The 25,834-nt window shown below is 43.4% G+C and overlaps 1 protein-coding gene across 4 annotated transcripts in view; it reads right to left on the bottom strand.

The window, feature by feature from the left end:
- The window catches only part of CACNA2D1 (calcium voltage-gated channel auxiliary subunit alpha2delta 1), a 901,795-nt gene that overhangs the window by 746,946 nt on the left and 129,015 nt on the right, over window positions 1-25,834 (bottom strand). For all 4 annotated transcript variants that reach the window (XM_088468929.1, XM_088468931.1, XM_088468930.1 and 1 more), the window contains exon 2: window positions 1,652-1,733. In XM_088468929.1, coding sequence (XP_088325055.1) covers window positions 1,652-1,733 — 82 coding nt within the window. The remainder of the gene's footprint in view (window positions 1-1,651; window positions 1,734-25,834) is intronic.

The raw sequence follows: 25,834 nt of genomic DNA, 5'->3' as shown, positions 1-25,834 counted from the left end.
CCTTTCCTCCTATGAATATTTTAATTTGGGCCTGGTTTTCTTTGCCCCCTCCCCCCCCCCTTCCCTTAATATATATTTTATATTTTTTGATTCAAGGTTATCAAAGAAGAGCAGAGGAGTTAAATTTCCTGCAAGGTCACCTTGATGTTATAACATTTAATCCCAATTCATCTCTATGTTATAATTTTTTTCCCAATTCATCCCTGTGAGTAGCAGCTGGTCTGCCAAAGATAGGAAGAGTGTTACGGTGACAATATTCTTTCAGCAGACATAGATCTGGGACCTGCTGCAAAATTGGACAGGTGTGTTGATATATATTGGGTGTTGGATCTGTGACCAGTGGGTAGATGTACTAAGCCTTTGAGAGAGATAAAGTGGAGAGAGATAACGTACCAACCAATCATGTCCTAACTGTAATTTTTCAAACACAGCCTGTAAAGTGACAGGAGCTGATAGGTTGGTACTTTATCTCTCTTCACTTTATCCCTCCCCCAGGTCTCCAGTAGGATTGGACAAGTGTGTACCCATATTAAGTTATAAGCGTCATGTTAGATGAATAATTTATCCTTGTATCTAAATTAAAAAATGCTGATAAAGCTGAGGGAGGTGTCTGAAGGGGTAATTGTGATAGGCCAAAAGTTGTTATACAGTCCTTACCTCAATATGTTATACCAATTTGTTTTCTTAAGATTTTGTTATTCAGGCCATTATTGGAAGATATAATCCAAAATCCTTATTGGTAGTCGTTATCCAAAGTCACTTAAATAAAGCAGGAACTACTCATAGAGCATCAATGTAGGACAAATTGTCACCACAAAATGGCTGCCAGTAGCTGGGCCTCCTTTATATAGGACTTTGACCTGCATTGTGACATCACAATGCATGCAGGCAGCAGCTAGATATGGCTGTAGCTTATATCAGCTGGGCCCTACTTGACACATTGATATAACATGATTAGAATTTAGAAAAGAAGAAATTATTGGTTTTAATCTATTTTTTTCTTCTTTTGAATGTGCACTAATTTATAGGTACTGTATTACGTACTCATTTGTTGTAATGTTTTTTTTTTATAGCACAATATATATTTATTTACTGTAAAGACCCCCATCTTTCTAACCCCAGCTCAAGGGGCGTAACTAGGTATTTGAAGGCCCAATAGCAAAATTTTGGAAGGGCCCCTATTTAGCACCCCATTGTGAAAAGTGAATATAACACATATAACAAGGAAGATGGGCCCCCCTCAGCTATGGTAATTACGCCCATGGTACCAAGCATCCAATTCTTTGTTAACTTGGTTAACAGTGACTGTACATTAAATGCTTGTTAATCATGTGTATCTGTATAAGAATAGAAGCATGTCTCTCTGTCTGTGAATAGTAGAAAGTTCTCCTTTATAGCTGCCTAAACTTTCTGGTTTTTCTATAAAAGATCCTACATCAATTTTAACATTCATATTTTCAAAATTGAGAAATATAAGACAAATGCCTAAAAAGAACAAAACAAAGAAAATAACTGTATGATTCTTCAAGGTATAAATAAATTAACAATGTTTTCTGAACAAAGGCTAAACAATTATCAACTGAATCTAAGAATTTTGCTTGCTATAACTTTTGCAAATAAAATTATTTAAGAAATGACTTAATTTACTCACTTCTGCAAGCTGATCCACACCACTTGCTGTTCTTGCCAGGGTTACCAGATCATTCTGCATCTTCTCAACCCATTGTTTAATTCTACAGATATACAACATGTAAAGTAGATTTAGTAAAGATCCAAACAAAAAAAAAATTAACATATATGATAATTAGTTGAGTACATTAGCAATATAGTCTGCAATTTATTAAACCTTGCATTCGTTAATTGAATTACCAATGCCATTAGAATTCTTCACCTGTTTTTCTGCTAAACAAACACTTAAGGATAAAAATAGTTCACACAACAGTCAAAATTAAAGAGAAAAAAAAGAAGAACAATGTAGGGAAATATTTACAAGATTAAAGAGAATAGACCTTGCAACACTTGCGCTTGGACCATAGGCATCAGGGGCGTATCTATAATGGGTGCAGGTCCCTGAGTCCAGGGGGGCCCCGCACCGCACACCCTGCACCCATAGTATTACTTACCTCTCCGGAATCCCACGTTGGCGCGGGGGTCCGGCGCTCTAAAAACGACTGGAAAATAGCCGCTGCGGCCATTTTCCTGTCGTTTGCGCATGTGCAATACAGGGAAAATGGCCGCTGTGGACATTTTCCCGGTGACCGGCGCATACTCTATAGACTCTGGGCGCACTCTAGTGCCCAGAGTCTATAACTCCGGCGCTGACCGCGCACAGCTCAGTGCGCTGCTGGGCCGCCGGACAGAGAGGAGGGGGCCGTATCGGAAACTGCACACACGCCCCCTCCTCTCTAGAAATGCCCCATATAGGCATATTTATAATGGGTGCAGGGCGTGTGGTGCACAAGGGCCCCGCACCACACACCCTGTACCAAGAGTATACTTACCTTGAGTGGGTACCTCCTCCTCCGTGGAGCCATCTTCCTACGGACATTTTCAGGAAGATGGCGTCGCACAGTGAAAGCAAAGACTCCTGCACTGCGTCAGAGCATTTGCTCTCTTGTGAGCATGCACAATCTTCCTGAATATCATGAGGAGAGACACGCTTTTCAGGCATAAGGTAAGATTCAAGGCTTGGGGGGGGCACTGCTCAGAAGAGGGGGCCCGTGTATTCTCCTGGCTACGACTGTACTGTACACCCCAATTTTAAACATAGTGAGAGGTGCTACTATATTGAGACTTGTAGTGTCATACAGGAAAAACAAAATGCAGGTGCACACTTAACACTAAGTACACTGATAGTCAAAACAATTATGATAAACTCTACAATTAACATGGATTATAATTGAGGTTCCCAGCAAATATTTGGCCAAATACGAGAGTCCATCCACCACATCAAGGTGAACCCCATCAGATTAGTCCTTAGTATTGCTAATTCTAACACTGTCACGTCACTGGGGTTTTCATTAATTGGATCAGGATCCTAGGGATTAGCTTTGTTTGAGAGATATTAGTGGCAGCTTAAGGCATTGATAAAGCTCCTACTTATCAGTCTACTACTAGAAGGATATGCATGGATACTTGTGAATGAATAAATATAGAATAGACTTTAGGAAAATACTAGATAGAGTACCAGAAGCACAACAGGTAGAGTCTCTTGAGCCTACTGTATTCAGAACTGTAATTAGCAAAGACAGGCAGTAGATGACAACAGCAAAGTGCCTGTAGTACTGGTGTCAGCCTGCAGGAGATGCTGGAGTGCTGCACAGTACTAATAGATGGATGCACCTGCTTGTAGAGGGACACCTGCTGGAATGGGTGCGTAGTGCAGAGCAGCCCAGATGGTAGACGAGGTTGAATGTGGACTGAATGGATGCAGGAAGCACTTATACACTGGTAGCTGGTGTTAAGAGTCAGAAAGCACTAGAAAAGGACACTGGAAGCTGAGACATATGCAAATGCACTTTGTAAGAGCAGGACAGTAGAAACTGAGTCAGATACAGAAACTGGAAAATAGCTGGAAGCCACTGCAGGCAGGAGCCTGGAGACTGTTCTCTGGGAGGAGAGTTGTTCTGGCAATGAGCTGGAAACAGGAGATGGTTTGGGTTCCTTTAGTTGTATTACACAATGGTGAGAAACGTACTTGCATGTGAGTTTTTGAGGGAACTCCAATGCTTGTTGGATCTTCCACAGTATATTTGTATGAATATAAATTGCTTGGTAACAAAACAGAGTCTGCACTGGCATTTTTGCTAGCAGCCCTATGGGGCTACAAGCAGTTTTGAGTGAATTTAGACTGCTGTAAAGCGGATCGCGGCTATTTGGATTGACTGCTTAGTCTCTCAAATAATTGTAACAATAGCCTTGCCTTTTTAAATCTTATAACTGAATAAAATATTGATGAAAATACAATATCAATTTACATTGTGGGCCATGAAATCGGGCCACATGCTGTTATGGTTATGAAAGTCTAAACCAGGGACGGGGAACCTCAGGCCCGGGGGCCTTATAAGGCCATTGGAATCATTTGGTCTGGCCCTCAGAGCTTTTTTCTGCTAGCCTCATCTGGCTAACGGGATGCCTAGAATGGCACCCTGCAGCCAGAATCTATGTAGCAGTGCTACCTGGAGCGTCCTTAGGACACTTCATACAGTCACACCCCTGCCCTTACAGCTCCCCAGAGCATCCTCAGAATGCTCCGGGCATTGCTGTAATCACCGGCAATTGTGACCCCGCCCTTATATGATGTCACATGGAGGATTGTGGCTGGACTGGGCCCACAAATAATGTTATATATATTAAAATGGACCTCGGCAGAAAAAAGGTTCCCCACCCCTGGTCTAAACGGACAGCAAAACCAGTGGATACTTTCAGATTGTACTGTGCTCTCAACATGAAATTGTGGGAAAGTATTTCCAACCAAGGAACCTTTTAAGCTTCAGGAAATATTGTGAAACATACACACTAACATGTGTTATGCCTCAAACAGAACTAAATGAACAGGAAACATTACTGTAGATCAAAATAAATGTACATATATACAGGTTGAGTCTCCCATATCCAAAATGCTTGGGACCAGGGGTATTTTGGATATCGGAATATTCCGTATTTTGGAATATTTGCATAATATAAAGAAATATCTTGGGTATGGGACCCATATCTAAACACATAATGCATTTATGTGTTATATACACCTTATACACACAGCCTACAGGTCATTTTATACAATATTTTTAATAATTTTGAGCATCAAAAAAAGTTTGTGTACAAACATGAAATTCATTTATGTTTCATATACACCTTATACACACAGCCTGAAGGTAATTTTATACTGTATTTTAATGATTTTGTGCTTTAAAAAAAGTTTGTGTACATTGAACCATCAGAAAGCAAAGGTTTCACTATCTCAGTCATACTAAAAATATTCAGTAATTCGGAATATTCCGTATTTCGGAATATTTGGATATGGGAGACTCAACCTGTAGTTTAAAAAGCCTTATAAAAATAACTCTATTTAAAAATAATGCAGAACTAAGACATTGTTAATCTTTAAAAAAAAAAATACTATAATGCTCCTTTTCACATAAGGATTTTGCTGAATAAGATAACTGAATAAAATAATACTGGGAGGAATCATCTAATCTAGCAGATTGCTATTAGTAGAAGTGCAAGTCATTTAGATAAAGCCCCCATATATCAGTGACCAGTGTTGAGAATTTATGCAGAAATGGACAAATTCATCATGAATGTTAATCGATTTTGATCAATTTTAAATCAATTAAAATTGATTAAAATCGACCTTTAGTAAATATACCCCTTAATATAAGTCTATTTCTCAACTGGCAGTGTATTATCACAAATACAATGTACAGTAGAAAATACATATCCAATATTTCATACTTCACTTTCACTTTTTGTTCATGCCGAAGTGTCATGTATTAATTGTGTTGTTATGAATGGGTGTTTGCAAAAAATGAGAATACATAATTTGTATCAGTTACTGTACAGCACAGTTTATGACAGAGAAGTTATTCCCCACACGTCATCCGTAGATTTTTTTTTTGTCTGTAAACGACCAGTGAGTGCTTTTATCAACAGAACCCAGACAAAAACAAGTTCTCCCCTCCTTTTTTAAATAAATGTTCATGTTGATGTCTTTAATTCTTGATGCATTAAGCGGCTGCTGATCATTTAGATTATTTTGTTGTCACATAAACGCATGTTCCAATATTACCAAAAGTAATGTGCTTCATAACTTGCAAAGCTTTACAACTAATAACTAGAACTGTGGGAAGCACAAAATAAATGAACGAAATAACAGCATTGTAAAAATTGTTTGTGCCATTTAATAGTAAAGAAATACTGTGATTTAATATTGTGGTTATTATTTATTACCTTCATCTTCATAATGCAATACTAAAGTTGCTAATTTGATAATAAAAAGTTCCTGATGCAATAAAACATTCACTCTTTGTGCTGTGTTCACATGACATCATGAGTTTAATTTCATGATTACAAATGCAAAATAAACAAAAAAACTACATAAATACAGCTAATAACTTACAACCTGCTGTGTAAGAGAATTTCTAATTTCTACAGAAAAAAAATAAAATGTTGTAAATCTAAAATTAGCTATTTAATATGCCTCATCTCTAGGTTACATTTATTTTATACCAGACAAGATCCTATTTTGCATACAGTAAGGAAGATAAAAAATACTATTATCTAAATGCCATAAATCTTCAGCTTAGAACTTGTTGATACATATACTTAGCACATTTATTTTTCTATATATTTCCAATGTTTTGTGCATTGGCAATAATCATCTCCTCTCCTGTGATAAATCACTCTCTGACAATGTAACCGCTTCCCTGAATATTCTTGTCTCTTTCTCACAAACTAAAGTCATTTGGGATCAGCAATGGGTGGACTAAGGAGGGAAAAAACAACACATCAAAAAGCATTGGATCTGTGCTGAGAAATGCCTTAAACCATGTTGCGTGGGATCCCTTGTAAACAATTATTTATATATTCTCGTGTCAGCAAGATATAGCAAAGAACAGTGGTGTATCTACCCTGCACCCATATTAGTTTAAACTCACCTGTGCGATGTACCGCGTCGGGTGTCTGCACTGCTCATAACACCGGAAAATGGCCGCCGCCGCCATTTTTCCGGTGTTCTGCGTATGCGCAGTAGACTCCGGGCACACTCTACTAGTCTACTAATGCTCTGGTGGCTGGCCAGCCGCGTCAGTTGGCTGCTGGCCACTGGGGAGAGAGGGGGCCCGCACAGGGAGTGCACACAGGCCCCCTCCTCTCTTAAGACACGCCTGGCAAAGAACATAAAAATCAAAGTGGTTGTGGCCCTTTAAACTAGGGATGTGCATGCTCGGATTTGTTCGTATTTTCCCGCCAAATTCAGATTTTTCCCGACAAAAAATTGGGTCTCAGAAAGAGGCAAAACGTAAGTTTTCATTGACAAACATCATCTTTCATGGACTTTTGTACAGGAATGATGATGTTTGTCCATGAAAGATGACGTTTTACCTCTATCTAAGACCTGCTTTTGGTGGGAAAAATCCGAACTTGGCGGGAAAATCTGAACTAATCCAAGCCTGCACATCCCTAAACCATATGTACAGTATACTAGCAATCCATTGCGCATCAACATACTTTACATGAGTTACACGCATTAAATTGAGAGAGATAATCACAATGCACCTAGATGCAGGTATAAACACCTGACATTGGAAACAATGTGCTTCATTGTTGTCAGACCCACCTATGCAATAGAACTAGAGTTAAAATGTAAAACTCTAGATACCTGGTACTCATGGCTCCTACTTTCAGTAGCACACAAGTAGAATAATGAGCCACAAACCGAATACCAAGATCCAACCTTTTAAACCTAGGCGACTCAGGTCCAAGATGGTACCCTCTCCACAGCATGTAAAAAAAGTACTTCTTGTTATCTTCATTTCCAATGCTGGAGGATAATGCCCCACTAAATGTAAGTGCCATTAAAATGTTATTACAAACACTTAAATTCAGATTTATCATATCACAATAAGCTACTCATTGAAAGAAATCAAGGCTGACATTTCTGAGCTGGATGAGAGAACACAGTTTTCTGAGTTAGTAAAATCCCACAATGAGCTCATTGATGTTCAGGAAAACACTCATGGACAAATATATCAGCCCATGATTTGCAGGAGTTGGCGCAATTCCAGTGAAATAGTCATTAGATTTAAAGCACCAATTAGTTTAGAGGCGAAACCAACCTGGTTTTGGCGCTTTAAAACAAGTGACTATCTTGCCTGAATCTTGATGGGTTCCACAAATAGGGGGCAATTACATTTGGTCCCTATCATGGCAGATAAGAAAAGCTGTTCATGCCACAATAATATCAGACTCATAGGACTTCTATTATTCTCGTATCCGGTCAGCTTTCTAGTTTCTACCAGGACTTGCTCATTGACTGTTTTCAGTCCCTAACTCATCACTTGGGAGAGTTAAAATGAGGTACCACATTTTCATATTGAAGAGAAGTTATGACTGCCCTTGTGGGAAAATCAAATCTTTCCAGATTTGTCCCCAACAACTTTAGTAAGGTGAAAGTCTCTCTAGCAAATCACACTAGTTTTGAGGAAGGCAAACATAACTTATTGATGGGGCTCCCGGTTAAGCTAAATGTCTCTGATAATGACAAATAGCAATTTATCTCTTCCCTGGAAGCTGGCACCAAGCTATCTCTTCCCTGGAAACTGGCACCAAGCTATCTCTTCCCTGGAAACTGGGACCAAGCTATCTCTTCCCTTGAAGCTGGCACCAAACTATCTCTTCCCTGGAAGCTCGCACCAAGCTATCTCTTCCCTGGAAACTGGCACCAAGCTATCTCTTCCCTGGAAGCAGGCACCAAACTATCTCTTCCCTGGAAGCTGACACCAAGCTATCTCTTCCCTGGAAGCTGGCACCAAGCTATTGCTTCCCTGAAAACTGGCACCAAGCTATCTCTTCCCTGGAAGGTGACACCAAGCTATCTCTTCCCTGGAAACTGGCACCAAGCTATATCTTCCCTGGAAACTGGCACCAAGCTATATCTTCCCTGGAAACTGGCACCAAGCTATGTCTACCCTAGAAACTGGCACCAAACTATTTATTCCCTGGAAACTGGCACCAAGCTATTTCTACCCTGGAAACTGGCACCAAAGTATTTCTTCCCTGGAAGCTGGCACCAAGCTATCTCTTCCCTGGAAGCTGCAGCACCAAGCTAAAGTACCCATCTCTCCCAGGAGAGTTGATTCAATGCATGACACTACAGTTTCATCAGAGAGAAAGATCAAAAGAAAGATGTTGTTGTTCTGAGACACTCTTAGTTTTCCTATCTCCGCACAAGTTTTTAGACTCTCTATACCATTAACTATTTGTGATAATATGCCGCTCAGAAAGAACAGATTGGCTATTTTGTTTCGGGGAACCTCAAGACAGGTTATCCCAGACAAATCTGTATGTTTCTTATGTCAATGGGAATATGGAAGGACAAAGACAGTAATTCCGGGCCCCTGTTCTATGCAGCAGCAACTGCAATACATTCCATCCTAGATATTGTACCCACTGACTGTATTCATTACTGTTTACATAATATTACTGTAAACTCAACATAACTTTATATTTATATGACAATGAGTAGCTCATGTCCTACTACTATATACCCCCACTTACCTTCGGTGCCACATCATAGTAAAACAACTATAATCAAATCACTGAAACATAAAAAAAAAAAATAAGTGTGTACATTTGTAATTGTCACAATGCAGCCACATAGTGCGGCAAATCCATAGGTTTGATGCATAAAATATTTCTATTTTATGTCAGCTAGAGAAGAATTTCCAAGTGAGTTCCCTATCAATGCACTGGCTGCTGCTTTCCCCATTGCCAGTTGCAGGTCTCATTTTCTGTGAATATACTGTCAACAAAAAGAGCTGCTTTGTGATTATTAATCAGTTTTTATTTTCAGCTTTTATCAAAGTTAAATTAAATAACTTATAGACCAATATTGCTTTTCCTCCTTTGTATAGCCTGGTATCTCCTACACTTGCTTCCCGATAGTTCTGTAAATATATCAATTATTTTCTTTTTAGGAAGTGGCCACAATGAATGCAAAATACACAAATGTACAATTTAGAAATGACAAACGATAAAATTGTTCATTTATATTCATTTTTAAATATTCATTTTTTTGGACAAATATAATAAAACAAATATCACCTTTAGACCAATATAAGTCTTCCTCCCATGAATGTGCTGTACGCATGTTTATGATACTGATTAGGAATATAACAATAGTTTTGAACTCATGGTAGTTTATTTTAAGAGATTTCAATCAAAATAAACAACTGTAATAAATAATTATTATTAATGTCAAAGAAGGTTAAGCTGAAATATGCAATATCACTACGACATTAGTTTATTCTTTGCACTTTCATTGTTCTTTAAATATACTGGGCCAAATGTAATAGGGTGACAGTTTAGAAAATGTGAGAGTTTAGCAGTAAACTCTCGCACTTTTTAAAGGCACCCAATGTAATAGAGTCCGAGAACATGCAAACTCACATGTTTATAGAATAAAAAAACCTAACACGATTTATACTCTCATCCAGATGTTTTCCCATTGTGAAGATAAAGCTCGACCAATGTGAGAGTTTACCGCTAAACTCTCACATTTTCTAAACTCTCACCCTATTACATTTGGCGCTCTGTCTTATTTTGTCACTTAAAAAGCAAGCTGTTGTTCAACCTCTTAAAGAAGAGGAAGGAGGTAACCACAGCAATCCAGTGAGCTAATGAATAACCTTTTCATTTTCAGGCTACTGTACTTAGGATAATGTTTGAACTTTTCTCCATAAGTATTTCTAATGCAAAACTATTGAAACATGATTTAAGGTAAAAATGTCCAGGAACCATATAAAACACCTTCTGACAGATTCCCTGAGATGTCAGTGCCTTATTATTAATGCCTTTTGTTTACAAAACTTCAGAATGTTTTTCAATGCACTACTATAATATATTATGGACAGTGGCGTAATGTGGAGGGGTTGAGCAGGGCACGTGGCCCTGGGCACCGCCAACCGCAATCTAGGGCACATGCAGTGCGCGGCACTCCAGACTGAAACAAACACAGCGACGACGGTGGTGTGTTTGTTTTAGCACTACAGCTAATAAGAGTCAGACAGACTCTTATTCACTGCTGCACCCAGTGCCGGAGCCGAGCAGGATCTCACTCATGAGCTCCACCTTCCGGCTCCCGCACTGGATGAAGGGGGAGACGGCATGACGTCTCTCCCATAGTCCCCACAGACAAGTGGGACGGGAGCAGAGCAGCAGACAGCGGCGGGTGTGGCAGGAGCGGGGATTCAGGTAAGTGTATTTGCCTGTCCCTGTGTGTCTGTTTTATGTGTAAAAGGCACTGCATAGGGGGCATTATTAGGGGCACTATACATTGGACACTACTGGGGGCACTACTGGGAGCACTATATAAGGGACTCTACTGGGGGACTGCATAAGGGGCACTGTATATTAGGCACTGCATAAGGGGCACTACTGGGGGCACTATATAAGGGTCACTGTATAAGGGGCACTATGGGGGGCACTGCATAAGGGGCACTATATTTTGGGCTCTACTGGGGCACTGCATAAGAGGCACTGTATAATATGCACTACAACAGGGAGCATTGCATAAGGGGCACTACTACAGGAGGCACTACATAAGGGCCACTGCTATTGTGGATATTGCATGAGGGGCACTACTACTAGGGGCATCGCATAATGGGCACCACAACAGGGGGCACTGCATAAGGGGCACTACAACAGGGGGCACTGCATAAGCGGATATACTACTGGGGGCATTAAGGTGCATATGGAATGTTAAGGAATGTTCCCAGAGCTACTAGAAACGGTGGTGTGCCATGTCAACATGCCCCCATTTTTCAATGCCCACGCCCCTTGTGGCATGTGGCCATGCCCACTTTTTCGGCGCACAGGCCTTTGACGCGCGCACATTGGGGGGGATCGGTTTTACACCCATTTTTCTCGTGCGCGCACATCAGGGGGAAGGGGGTGACGGCTCAATTGTTCATCTTGCCCTGGGGTCCAAATACCCTAGTCACGCCACTGATTATCGATGAATTATATATTTCTTGATAAATTGGACATGAAAACTGAAAATATTAATAATCACAATCTACATAAAATTTCAATTTATTGTGTTGTAAACTAGCAGTTTCTCCCTTGGGGAGATACTGACTGCCTAAGGGGCATATTTATTAACATTATCTTTACTAAAATGATGTGAAAACGGGTGTTTTCACATCCTTTTCACATTATTTTAGTATCACATAAATTTATTAAAGGGCAATTGGAGTAGTTTTCATGAAAAAGTACCAATTATAAGAGCCCAATGACCTGAATCAGGACATACGTAGGTTAGTTGTATTTTTTTGTAATACTAATAGGTTTTAAATTCATCTATTAATATAGTAGGAACCAACAAGTAAACAATAGCAATATCTAATACTGGGTACACACTGGCCAATATACAGTATAGTTCGTACAGCCAATGGACAATATATCGTCCCGCCCATCGACAAGTGTGTACACCCGACGTATCTGGGATGTATCTGTGAACGTTGTTGTTAGGCCCAGCCATGCAGCATGGTAGATGTGGTATATCTTTCATCTGCCTGCGTGCACGGACGGACCCATATGTTGGCTGCAGGAACCTCCGACAATGACGTCACTATCGGTTCCTTTGGCCAGACATATCGGTCAGTCGGTAAGTGTGGATACACATTAAATCGGTCTGTTGGCAGGCAGGTTGGCTGATCTGTCGGCCAAGTGTGTACCCAACATAAGGAAGCAGTGTTTATATCAATACAAATAATTACTATTAGTATTATTCTCAGAACCATTGCGTACTGTATGTAGATCTACTGTATTTTTTAACTGTATGATCCTAGTGTTTTCTTATCCTAATAGAAAGCACTATAATTATATGGTGATCTGGGACAGAAAATTTACTTTAGCATTGACAAAATCAAACATTATTAGCTAGTTCCTTACTACGCTATTGTTTGCTGGAAATAGGGCTCTTCTGAATATTTGCTTGCTCACAAACTACATTTGTGGCTTTTAAAGTCTTAAGACATGTCCTAATATTCCCTCTAGCAATATATGGATTCTATTCTAAACAAAAGCCAAGACCACAAGATTGGACACTATTGTATTCATGTCACTGTTTTCAGAGGCCCTTTCTCAAATCAGCCACTGCCAAGCTATAAATAGCCAGGAGTAGTGTACTGCTTGGGAATACTGAAATGTGTTTTAACATTCTGGGAAACATGTGCTAGAGAGGCAGCTTTATGTTTCTGTCTACACAAATGTGTTACTTACCTTCCTGGATTATGGAAAATAAACCATCTGACATCTATTCTGAAAAGTTTACTGTATAGAGAACAGTTTGTATTTATGTTTATTTCAGTAAAAGAAGATTGCCGCAAGTTTAAATTCAAATACTCTAGTATATTCTAAGAAATACTTAAGTCTGAAATGTATTGCCGTTAGCCATGTAATAAGTAATATATTCCAGGACAAATTTTGCCATTTAGAAAATGTTATTTTGTACTAGTGATTGGCCCAGGTAGCTCTCAACAGTCATAATTATTACTAATAACTGTACAAGGAACATGTCACTGACTTACACAAGAAAACATACAGTGGCAATGCACTACAGACAAATACAATTTATATTATACACCTTATTGTAAACAAACTGTAGTTTTGGCATGAGCTTATAAAAAGACAGCATACCCCTGGAAATAATTCAAATTAGTAAAAAAGGAGAATTTTAATTAAAGTAAAATAACATAAAAAACAACAACAAAAATGAATTGAAATTAATCTAAGATGGTGTAGAAACATATTACAATGCTATATTGTAAATAGCAACAACTGGAAATTGAGAAAATCAATGGACAGCGGCGGGAGGCGAGGGTTAGGTTTAGGGCACCCGGGGGGGGGACTTAGGGTTAGGCACCTCCCCCCCGGGAGGGTTAGGGTTAGGCTAGGGGGAGGGAGGGTTGGGCACCCCCTGGGGGGACTTAAGGTTAGGCAGCGGGGAAGGGGGATTAGGGTTAGGCACTTGGGGGGGAGGAGGTTAGGGTTAGGCACCCCTGAGGAGGGTTAGGGTTAGGCCATTGGGTTAGTTTTATACTTACCTTAGCGACGATCAGGATTTCCAGCGCTGTCGGGCTTCCGTTGTCGGGAATCGAACCGAAGCTGGTGGTATTTCATACCGATTCCCAAACTACCTGTCCAGCAGCCTTCTGTAGTGGAGCTCTAATGTTTGATGGTAAAGACATCAGCCACAGGAAAGTGCACCAAAATGAATCCAACTCAATAACTGGGGACAGAATTGACAGTTTGTCAGATATGCTATATTCATCTAATTACACACAAAGCTATCTATGGGTATGTCAGGCTTGAGCACAATCAGAAACCTAGTGTTATTATCAGATCATTTGGAATAAGAAGCATTGCTCCTAGTGAAGTAGTATTCACAGTGCATACTGGAAGGGAACATTACCCCATGAAAACACAATTAGTGGTCATGGTCCATTAGTTCTAAAAGAAAGTCAGGTGTTCTTCCACTCTGAATCATTTTATTTATTAACATCATACTTGAACGGGCAGACAGGTCTGCTCAGCAGGGGAGGGGCGTATCGAGGGAAGTGGGAAGGCGAAGGATGTGATGAAGTAATCGTGTCATTGTGTCTCCGACCCCTGCCACACAATGCCATGATTAACGTGATTGAGATGGGAGGTCGGGCCATGATGCACAATTCAGCGCAAATCGTGTCATTGGCCGCCTGGAACGTTCACTTTCACCAGGTAAGTGAACGGCTTGCGGGTGGATTGTTGCCGGTTTGGGAGACTTGCCCACTCTTCCAGTCGGCCAGGAGGGCCACCCGATTTTCGGGAGCCTCTTGGTCATTCCGGGAGAGTAGACAACATCCATACTTACTGTACAATGTAATGTTTTATCCTGTGGAGCTTACAATGTAGGAGAGAACTCCTCACACAAATGGGACAGGTTGGAATTGAATCCACAACAGTGAGGCAGTACATCTTGTGCACTTTGTATTTACCATGCAGTTCTTACATATCATGGGACACAACCTACAGTAGGCAACTTTTTCTCTTTTATCCCAAACCTCTCTCTCTGTTCACTGCTGTTGCTCTCCTCGGTCACAACCTATTTATATAAAATAGGTAAGAAATTATTCAGCCCATATTTAAATGTTTAGAATATGTATATAATGAATTATTAATGGTAAAATAATAAAAACCTAAAAAAATAGGTGTTCGGACTGTTACTGCAGCAACTCTGCTGCCTAATCTTGGTCCTCTATGTGGACTTTCCACAAATCCATCTTAGGCTGACCATAAATAGTGTTCACTAGAGTTAGAATGATTGTGACTCTAAGAGCCTGATTCATGTACTGTAGTTGAGTGATTATTTGCCACTGCGCATGCATGAAAAAGTCTGAAAACTCCTATGACACATGTATTACACACTGTATGCACAAAGGTGCTGTTGCGATTAGGATAGATGGTATCAGAAATTTGGTAGAAAGTTGATGGGCTTTCCTGGGCGGTGACTGGGAAGTGGCTAGTAGGGCACACAAAAATGTTCCAATCAGTGGTCGTGTTATGTGAGCGTTGTGGGCGTGTCAATGCAAACGGCTGCGTTCACAGACGTACAGCCACAGACATACAGTTGGAGCCATGGTCAGGCAATAAATCTGCACATGCCATAGGGCGGGTGCAAGTTTGAATGGTGTGAGCAACAGAGGCATATAATGACGCATTAATCCGTATTACAGCGTCTCACAGTGGGCGTCTCAGTCCTTGCATATTTGGCTGAACTGATGTACACAAGGGAAGGAGTTTGTAGCAGCATTTGCATAAACTCGCCTACACGCAAATTCAATGTCAGTACAGGTACATACTGACATTTCCTCATTGCTTTACAGCTAATGAGCACAATGATTTCACTCCGACCAATTATCAGCTGTATATAATTAGTAAAAAGTGTCCTCTGAATTTGAATACAACAAACTATACATAGTAAACACGAATGGGGTATTAAAAGTCGACATTCAGAATTGCTACACCAGAATGTCGACATAGGTTTTTCTGCATATTTTAGCCTAAACTTAAACCTAAAAATAACATAAATTCAGGTGTCAACATGTTTAAACGTCACCATTTGTGAATGTCGAAATTTTTTCTTCTTGACCCTATGTCCGTGTCGGCATTCTGTCTGTCAACATTCACAAATTTATTCTAAGGGCGGAATTCAACTGTATTCACGGCCCGCATCTCCCGTCTAAAGTGACAGGAGATCGCGGGCCGCTATACAATTGTCCAAGATGTTCGCGCTGATCGCGCCCATAGAGGTCAGGTTTAGCCGCGTAAAGCAGCTAAACCCGACCAAAGTGCTGGGCGCGATCGCGAAAAGTGATGTTTGGGCGCCCAAACATGTCACTTTTCGCACATTTCAGCTCTCATCTCCCAGGGGCTGCGAGCTGAAATGTAGCGCTGGCAGCTCATTGTGCCCGACAGGAGCAAGAATTGAATAGCTCCGTCGGGCGCGATAGCGGCTATAAAGAATTGAATTCCGCCCTAAGGGGTAAATTTACTAAGAATTGCGTCCTGCACATGTCTGTCCGTTTTTAAACACTGGTAGGAACTATCAGAATCAGGATTTATTTATTTTTTTAATAAATTTGGGAATTTACCAAGCTCCAGTGTTTGTCAGGATCGTGTGTCCCGATGGTGTATGTCAGGGGTGGCCAAACAGTCAGAGGCAAAGAGCCAAATAATACCTGTAGCTAAGCTAAAGAGCCGTCAGGAAGCACGCGCTGGAGGCGCGCGTGCAAAAATGGGCCGAGGCTTAGCTGTCATAAGGCCACGCCCCATTTTTGTGCTCACGCCTTTGGTATGTCATTTGCAGGAGCATGACCTATTTGTGTCCCTCTTGCAGTGCCCCCTGTATTTGTGCCCATTATGCAGTGCCCCCTGTGTATGTGACCCTTATGTAATGCCCCTTGTATTTGTGCCCCTTATGCAGTGCTCCTGTAGTTTTGGCCCTTATGCAGTGCCACCTGTATTTGTGCCCCTTATGCAGTGACACCTGTATTTGTGCCCCTTATGCAGTGCCCCTGTAGTTTTGGCCCTTATGCAGTGCCCCTGTAGTTTTGGCCCTTATGCAGTGCCACCTGTATTTGTGCCCCTTATGCAGTGCCCCCTGTAGTTTTGGCCCTTATGCAATGTCCCCTGTATTTGTGCCCCTTGTATTTGTGCCCCCTAAAGTAGTGCTCCTTAAGCAGTGCCCCTGTATTTGTGCCCCCTACAGTAGTGCCCCTTAAGCAGTGCCCCTGTATTTGTGCCCCCTAAAGTAGTGCCCCTTAAGCAGGGCCCCAAGCCTAGTACTTACCTGACTACGCTGGCTCTGGCTCCCACTCTGTCTCGCGCTGACGCTGCCTCTGACTGGATCTAACTAGATCCAGCAGGAGCGCAGGGCAGGCTCCTCACATCGCAGGTGAAATGCATCACTGGGAACGATGGCCTCTGAAGCGATCAGAGGCTTCTTTATCGATCAGAGACCAGCATTCCCAGTTCCAGTGGGGAGAGCCGCATCATATAAAAACAAAAGAGCCACATACGGCTCGAGAGCTGAGGGTTGGTCACCCCTGGTGTATGTGATCATTCCTACCCATGTTTAATACCAGAGTTTCCCTCCCGAACAAGCAGCCAGCATCAGTGAGATACGTGCAGGTTGCTAGTGTATGTAACTAAAAGGTTCATTTAAAAAAAAAAAAAAATGACGTGTCCCCCCCCTCCTGAGTCAATCCTGGTTCTAAAAATACGTGGAAAAAAATGTGCAGGGTTCCCCCCGTATTTTAGGAACCAGCACTGTGCTCCCAGTGCCAGTCCTGCTTTTAAAAAAAGGGGAAAGAAATGCGTGGGGTTCCCCCTATTTTTAAAACTAGCACCGGACTCAAATCTAGCCGGGGTGTTATGCCACAGCCAAGGGACCCTTTCACCGGGTCTCCCCAGCCAAAGCATTAACACCCCCCATATAGTCAGCACAAGCTGGGGATCTCAGGGAAGATGGGGACCCCCCCAATAAAGGGGTCCCCCCTCTCCCGAGCACCCCAGGCCTACGCTGAAGCCCGGGGCTCTTCCCTGCACCCCTGGCCAGTGTGTGCAGGGGTAATAGTGTTAAAATTAGAATTATACTATTGTTTTTTACAGTAGAACTCCAGGTGCCAGCGTGCCTGCCCTTTGGCACTAGTGGAACTACAAGTGGCAGCAGACGTCCGGCACCCGTACTCCCACTGTGAAAAAAAAGACAGTACACAAACACCATAGAATTTAAAGTTTAATACATACCTAATAATTCTTAGTAAATACCTGTGTTTGGAAAAATGCCAATTTACCCCTGTAATTGCACCAATGCGATTTTTAGTAAATTTACCCCCTAAATGTCGACATTTTTGTAAGCAAGAACAAAAAGAGGCACAGAGAATTGGTTTCTATTTATGAGATACACAGAGGTGCAGAACTGAAGGGCTAAAAGCACATAAATACATTGTCTAGAAAATTATGTTTTTATTACAAAATTGCCTTTTTCAGCAATGACCACAATTTCTCATACTTAGCACAGAAAATCCATTTTATTGCTGAATGACCTCTCTGCTCTCTTGGCAGATTTGATTTCCAGTCACAGCATGGCCTTAGCAATCTACAACTACTTCAGTCATATCAACTAAAAGAAGGGTATGTATATCGTTTTGTAGTAAGCTACTAAACTAAAGTATAATGCATTACCAATCTTCAACGATAAATCGTTCATATCGTTCATTTTCATGCAGTGAACGATCAACAAACGACCAACGATGTGCGTTCCCGCCAGAACTATAACGATATCTATGGTCTTTCATGCATGCAGGCCAACTTGGACGATTTTGTAAAAATTTGCCTGTATAAAGATAGCTTCACTGAAATATCTATCATAGATATCTATCAGTGTGTACAACCAAAATCGTTTGCCCTCCACTACAGAACGTTGGAGGGAAATCTATCAACAATATCTATGATTGTTCAAGTCGTACAGTGTGTATGCAGCATAAGGATACTTTGTCACATGATGCTCAGAACACTGATAATGTATGCTATACTTGTACCAGCCCCCTCTGGGGGGAGGGGGGCAGCCAGGTGGCACAGCTGTGAGCGTGGTGCAACATAGGTAGACTGCGGGAGGCGTGATTGTGCGATCACGTCATTTGGCCCTGCTATACTATATTGAGATTTCTTGGCATTGTAAAGCAAATTGCGTTATCTTCCGTCCGGGCCTCCTACTTTACTCAGGAAGTGGGCAGCGCCAGGGGGATACAGTGCAGAGATGGGAGACTTGAATGCTCTTCCGGGCGGCCAGGAGTACCATCCGAGATTCGCCCATTCCGGGAGAGTAGGTAAGTATAATGTATGCTTCCTGTTTCCTTATATAGTAATCGTTGTATTATCCCTATGCTACATATGTTTCCTGCAATATCATTTTAATGTTTATTACTAATTTGTTAGAAATAAACCATTAGCGTTTATAATTTTGAGTGGTAAATCAATTTTGACTATTCTGCCACCTCTAAATAGGTTTCAAATACTTTGGTATAGTACCTCTGTAATTTTGCATTTAGACTAATATAGTAATTAAGACTCCTTTTTTGTGACTCCTGATCTCTCTTTTTATTTTATTACGGACCTTCTAATTTACTGATATTAGGAACAACTTTCCTTTTTTTTGCTTTTACAGATCCAAATGGATTTTAACATGCCATTGTTTGTTTTCTCAAGAGTGTAAATTAGGTGTGCATAACATAAATATCAAGGGAATCGGTATGAAATCCCGGCTGCCGCATGGCCAGGAGTCCGAATCCCTGCAGCGGCAGCCCGACAAACCAGCAGAGCCCGGCAGCGGAAGCCCGACAGCGCTGGAAATCCCGATCGTCCTAAAGTAAGTATCTACTAACCTAACACTCCTTAGGGGTGCCTAACCCTAACCTCCCGCCCTGTGCCTAACCCTAATCCCCCTCTAAGTGCCTAACCCTAACCCTCCCTCCCTCTAGCCTAACCCTCCCGGCGGGATGCCTAACCCTAACCCTCCCCCCCCGCGGCTGTCTGCTCGCGGCGCCCGGCATCCCTTCGATCGGGATGCTGGGCGCCTGTCTCCTGGCATCGGGGAACTGACAGGCATCTAGATATAGACACCCGGCATTTCACCCTGGCCGGGATATGACAGTCGGGAAGCCGGCTGCCGGTATTAAGGCAGCCGGCTTCCCGATTGTATACTATATCAAGTACAGTAGTCTCTCTTTGGGATGCAAAATGGTGGGCATATGACTGGGTTACCAAATAATCTGCAGATGGGCGCAAAATTGCAAATGTGCAAAAATAAGTCAGTGAGGATGTGTAAATCTTTTATAATCTCTTAATCTTTTGTAATGTGAATATATGTGTGACTGTATACAGGGCCGTAACTAGGGGTGTGCAAGCGGTGCGGCCGCACAAAGCGCAGCGCTCTGTGGGCGGAACCACTGCTCACCCACAGCTCCTGCAATTGGCTACCCTGCTGCCAGAATCTCTGCAGCAGTGCCGCCTGGAGCATCCTTAGGATTGCCCATACCGCACCCCGGAGCATCCTCAGGATGCTCCGGGCATTGCTGTAATCACCCACTCCCGGCGCAGGCCATGCCCCCTCCACATGACATCATATGGAGGGGCATGGCCTGCGCCGGGAGCACTAGCTACGGTGCTGACTGTATATATGTATGTGTATAGGTGTGTGACTGTATGTGAGCATGTGTGCCCTCTGGAATGCCAGATCTCTCTGTAATAAACTGATTACACTGAATCTTCTAGCCATTACTGAACCTGGATTTCCCACTCTGACACCACTTCTCCTGCTGCTCTCTCCTCTGAGGGCCTCACATTCTCTCACCACCCCCCCCCCCGCCCCAGGGGTCGCCATGATGGCAATCAGGGGTGTATCTAGGGGTCTGAGCACCCCTGGTAAAGTAATGGACTGGCGCCCCTCCCCTCCCATATTTTCGGAATAATTACTCTGTACTTATAACGTCTCTACAGCCAGTCCCCCTTCTGTATCCCTAGCCAGCCCCCATGTTTTATCAGCCAGCACCCCCTTCTGTTTCTTCAGGCAGCCCCCTTTTTGGCTCCCCAGCATCCCCATCCTGTCTCCCCAGTCCCGCATCCCACTTCTGTCTCCCCAGCCATCACCCTCCTGTATCTCCAGCAATTAGCCTGCCTGTAATACTGAGCTCCAGTCCCTGGCCCCCTGGATCCAGCCCCCTGCTCCAATCCCTGACCCCCAGCATCCAGTCCCTAGCCCCCACCATCCAGCCACCAGTCCCCCGCAGCCCACAAATTCTTACCGACTTCTGGTGGCCTGCGGCTCGGCGGCTCCTCAATGCAGCACAGATGAGGCGCACATGACGTCACGCACGCCTTGTTAAAAAAAAAAAAAAGCTTTATTTATTCTATGTACCTACCAAACAGTCGCTGGTAAGCGATGGCGGCTGCCTGGACCTTGACATCTAGGAAGTTCCTGCTGCTGCTGCTATTGCTGCTGCACTGAGGAGCCGCCGAACCACAGACGGCCCTTTCTTGATTCTACCCACTGGCCAAGGATGGCAACCCCGGATGGCGCCCCCCCATTGGCCGGCGCCACTGGCGAGTGCCATCCTGGCCAATGGGAAGATACGCCCCTGGTGGCAATGTTAGGGTCCTTCTATCCCCCAGTTACTCCTTGTCACAAGCCACCGCCCTGCTAAACTCCATTCGCTGAAACTCCTCCTGCCTCCTGTCCGTCAATTCAGGATTTTTCTGGATTGGCTCCGGCATCTATTTCCTCCTGGTGCGAACACTGTTCTGATGCTGGTGATAGAGTTTTCGTGTTTCCGGTTCTGGCATTGTCTCCTGTAATCCAGATGAGCTCCAGTTCTCCTGTCTAAGATTGTAATACTGCCATTTGTGTCACCCAGGCAGCACCATTCGCATTCCATCTACCTGCCGTTTGTATCATCTAAGCTCTGCGTACAGCACTCTGTGTCCTAGAGTGCGCAGTCCTGTCTATGCTGCTTGTGTCAACCCGGCGGCACAGGCCGCACTCTAGCGTACGCTGCTTGTGTCAACCCAGCAGCACAAGCCGCACTCCAGCATCAGCTGCTTGTGTCAACCCGGCGACACAGGCCACACTACGGTGTCCAAGAGAGCGCAGTTTTGCGTACGCTGCTTGTGTCAACTTGGTGGCACAGACCACACTCCAGCGTCAGCTGCTTGTGTCAACCCGGCAGCACAAGCCGCACTACTGCCTCCTGAGTATGCAATCCTGTGTACCAACACTTGTCTCTCTCCAGTGGCACTAGTCCTTTGTCTGCCACATCCAGCCAAGTTTACCAGTCCTCAAGGCTGCTACACAGCCCAGAGGCTGCTACTTAGCCCAAAAGCTGCTACACGGCCCAAAGGCCAATTCTAGCCAAGTTTACCAGCCCTCAAGGCTGCTACTCAGCCCAGAGGCTGCTACTCAGCCCAAAGACTGCAACAAGGCCCAAAGGCCGCATCCAACTAAGTTTACCAGCCTTCAAGGCTGCTACACAGCACATAGGCTGCTTCACAGCTCAAAAGCTGCATCTTGTTCTTTGGCCCATAAGGTACAACTTGTCAAGGATTCCAGCCCTCCAGGCTATTGCGGGACTCAGTTTGTGAAAACAAACCCTAACAATACCTTAGTTCCTAACACTCATACCAACTCATACCTTTAGGACCATCCCTTACATTTTCTACATTTGAGGTGCATGCCATATGCCTCTTCCAACCAGTACACCTGCGAGATTTGCTGTCATTTACCATCCCTCTGGCTCTCCATCCAAATTCCTTGACAACTTTGCTTCCTGGCTCCCTCACTTTTTCTCTTCAGATCTTCCCACTATTATCTTAGGTGACTTCAATATCCCAATCGATGTCCCTACAGAATCCTCTGCCTCTAAACTCCGTACTCTTACATCTTCATTTGGTCTCTGCCAATGGACCTCCTCACCCTCCCATGTCAGTGGCCACTCACTTGATCTGGGTTTTACTTACCGTTGTGATATTACTGATTACACCAACTCCCCATTCCCCGTCTCTAACCATCACCTTCTCTCTTTTAACCTATCACTCTCTCCTTCTCCACCTCTGCCTCCAAAGGCTACCATTACTAAGCGTAACATTGATGCTATTGACATAGTTTCCTTATTCTCCATACTTGACTCTCATCTCTCCCCTATTCTCTCTCTGTCCTGCCCTGAACAAGCTGCATCCCTATACAATGCCTCCCTTACTTCTGATCTGGACTCTGTTGCTCCGGCGATCACTACTCACCTTTGCAGATCCACTCCTCAACCTTGGCATTCTAAAAGCACCAGATACCTGTAAAAGTGTTCAGGAACCGCCTAGCGACAATGGAGGAAATTGCGCTCTAAGGCTGACTTCCTCTATTTTAAATTTATGCTCTCATCCTACAGTGCTGCCCTTTCCCTCTCATATTTCAAGAATTTCATCTCCTACCCATCCTCTAACCCCCAGCATCTCTTCTCCACTTTCAACTCCCTCCTCTATCCATCCCCTCCTCACCACCTCCTTCACACTCTGTGCCCTTGATTTTACCACATACTTTACATCAAAAATTTAATCCATACGTTAGAAGATCATGTCCCACCAGACCCCCAGCACTCCACCACCTCATCTCCCTGATGATTTCTCCCCATCCATCTCACTAGCTCTGACACCTTTCTCCCCTGTATCAGGAGAGGAAGTCATGGCCCTCATCCGGTCCTCTGCTACCTCTCTCCTTCTGCCTGCTCCCATCGTGCCCACCTCATTAACTTCTACCTCTCATCAGTCAGTGTCCTGTCCATTCTGCATTCAAGCTTGTCCTTCTCTCCACCATTCTTAAAAAAAACTACCTAACACTCACTTACTACCGACCCATCTCTCTCCTCCCTTTTGCCTCCAAGTTCCTTGAACATATTGTCAACAACCGCCTTACCACCTTTCTTTCCTCCCACTCCCTGCTTGACCCATTTCAGTCAGGCTTCTGGTCTCTCCACTCCACTGAAACTGCCCTTACAAAAGTCAGCAATGACCTCCTTGCTGCCAAATCCAAGGGATGCTACTCTCTGCTCATTCTCCTTGACCTCTCTGCTGCTTTTGATACTGTGGACCACCCTACCCTCTCTTCATGCAGATCCTTCACTTCCTTGGTCTACATGATACTGCCCTCTCGTGGCGGTCCTCTTACCTCTCTGACTGTTCCTTCTCTGTCATGTCTCCTCTTCCCCCCCGCTTCCGCTAATGGTAGGTGTTCCCCAAGGTTCTGTTCTTGGACCTCCCCTATTCTCCCTCTATACCTCTCTTTAGTTGAACTCATCAACTCTATTGACCTCCAATATCATCTCTATGCTAATTATACTCAGATCTATCTTTCCTCCCCTGACCTTTCCCCCTTTTTCCTCACTCGTATCTCCATCTGCCTCTCTGCTATCTCTTCCTGGATGTCCCAGCGCTTTCTTAAACTTAACATGTCTAAGACTGAGCTGATCATCTTCCCACCCTCCTGCAAAACCTCACTTCCCACAATTATCTATTAGCGGCACAACTATCTCCTCTAGCCCCTAAGTGCACTGTTTTCGAGTTATCACTAACTCCTCCCTCTCCTTCAAACAACACATTCAGTACCTCTCACAGTCCTGCCGCTTCTATATAAAAAATATTTCCAGGATCAGACCCATTCTCACCCTGGAGGCAACTAAGACCCTCATCCACTCACTGGTCATCTCCAGATTGGACTATTGTAACCTCCTCTTATCTAGCTTCCCTGACTCCCACCTCTCTCCACTCCAATCTGTCCTCAATGCCACTGCTCGGCTCAGCTTTCTCTCCAAACGTTCTAAATCTGCCTCCACTCTCCTACAAGCCTTACACTGGCTCCCCTTTCCATTCAGAACCTAATTCAAGGTCCTATAATCACTTACAAAGCCCTCACTCAATCCTGTCCCATTTACATCTTGGATCTCATCTCACTTTACATTCCTGCTCGCCCACTTCGATCAATAAATGCATGCCACCTTTCTTTCCAAATGATTACTTCCTCCCACTCTCGCCTCTAAGATTTTACACGAGCTGCTCCCTACCTCTGGAACTCTCTCTCTCCCTATCAAGACTCTCCACCTCTCTACAAATCTTCAAATGGGCTCTCAAGACCAACTACTTCATGAAAGCCTTTCAGCTCTCATCCTAACCTGCTGCTTCATGCTTCTTCCTCACTGTCTACCCCATCTGTGTCACCCTTGTTTGTCATCCCATCCCCTTTAGAAGGTAAGCTCTCATGAGCAGGACCCTCTTCCCTCATGTGCTTCTCCTTCCCTTACTCATATGATCGTCTACTCCAAAGTACCCACAAGGGCACATAGTACTTGGTTGCTGATGCCCTGCTGCTCTTTTGAGTGTTATGATTGCTACTGCAGCAATGTTTATAAACTATGTCCTTGTCCTGCATTGTTTTGTCGCTGTCTTCTTGTTGGCTCATTTGTTTATGTACTTTGTGAGGTGCTGCGGAACCCTAGTGGCGCCATATAAAGCATTATATATATATAAATATATATATATATACACATACACTAACTGAAGTACCTGAGTTTAAATCTTCAAGTTATTAAGTTTTATTATGTGATGTCATCCAAAACCATCCAGTGGAAGGCCCAAAACAGGCTCCCTGGGTCAAAGTTCTGCCCAGCGCACTCAACCGTGAGGTCCAACTGGGACTCCATTAGGAATCCCAGACCAATAGCCACCCCTCTGTGAAGTTGTCATCCAAATCCATCCAGTGGAAGGCCCAGAACAGGCTCCCCAGGTCAAAGTTCTGTTAAATGTACACCAACCAGAAGTCCAACTGGGACCTGAACCCTCTAGTATGTCTTCTGGGATCCAATGTTACCACTCTGTGAAATTTTTGCCCAGCGTACAACACCAACGGGGGGTCTGACCGGGATCCTAACCCCCCTAAAACCTGGCCAGGATCCAATTGGACCACCTCACATTGGTT

The sequence above is a fragment of the Taudactylus pleione genome, unplaced genomic scaffold (genome assembly GCF_031769625.1).
Source record: "Taudactylus pleione unplaced genomic scaffold, aTauple2 ptg000086l, whole genome shotgun sequence".
In the NCBI taxonomy this organism is placed as follows: Eukaryota; Metazoa; Chordata; class Amphibia; order Anura; family Myobatrachidae; genus Taudactylus; species Taudactylus pleione.
Note: the sequence above shows the minus strand (reverse complement) of the source record. Positions and strands in the feature narration are given on the sequence as shown.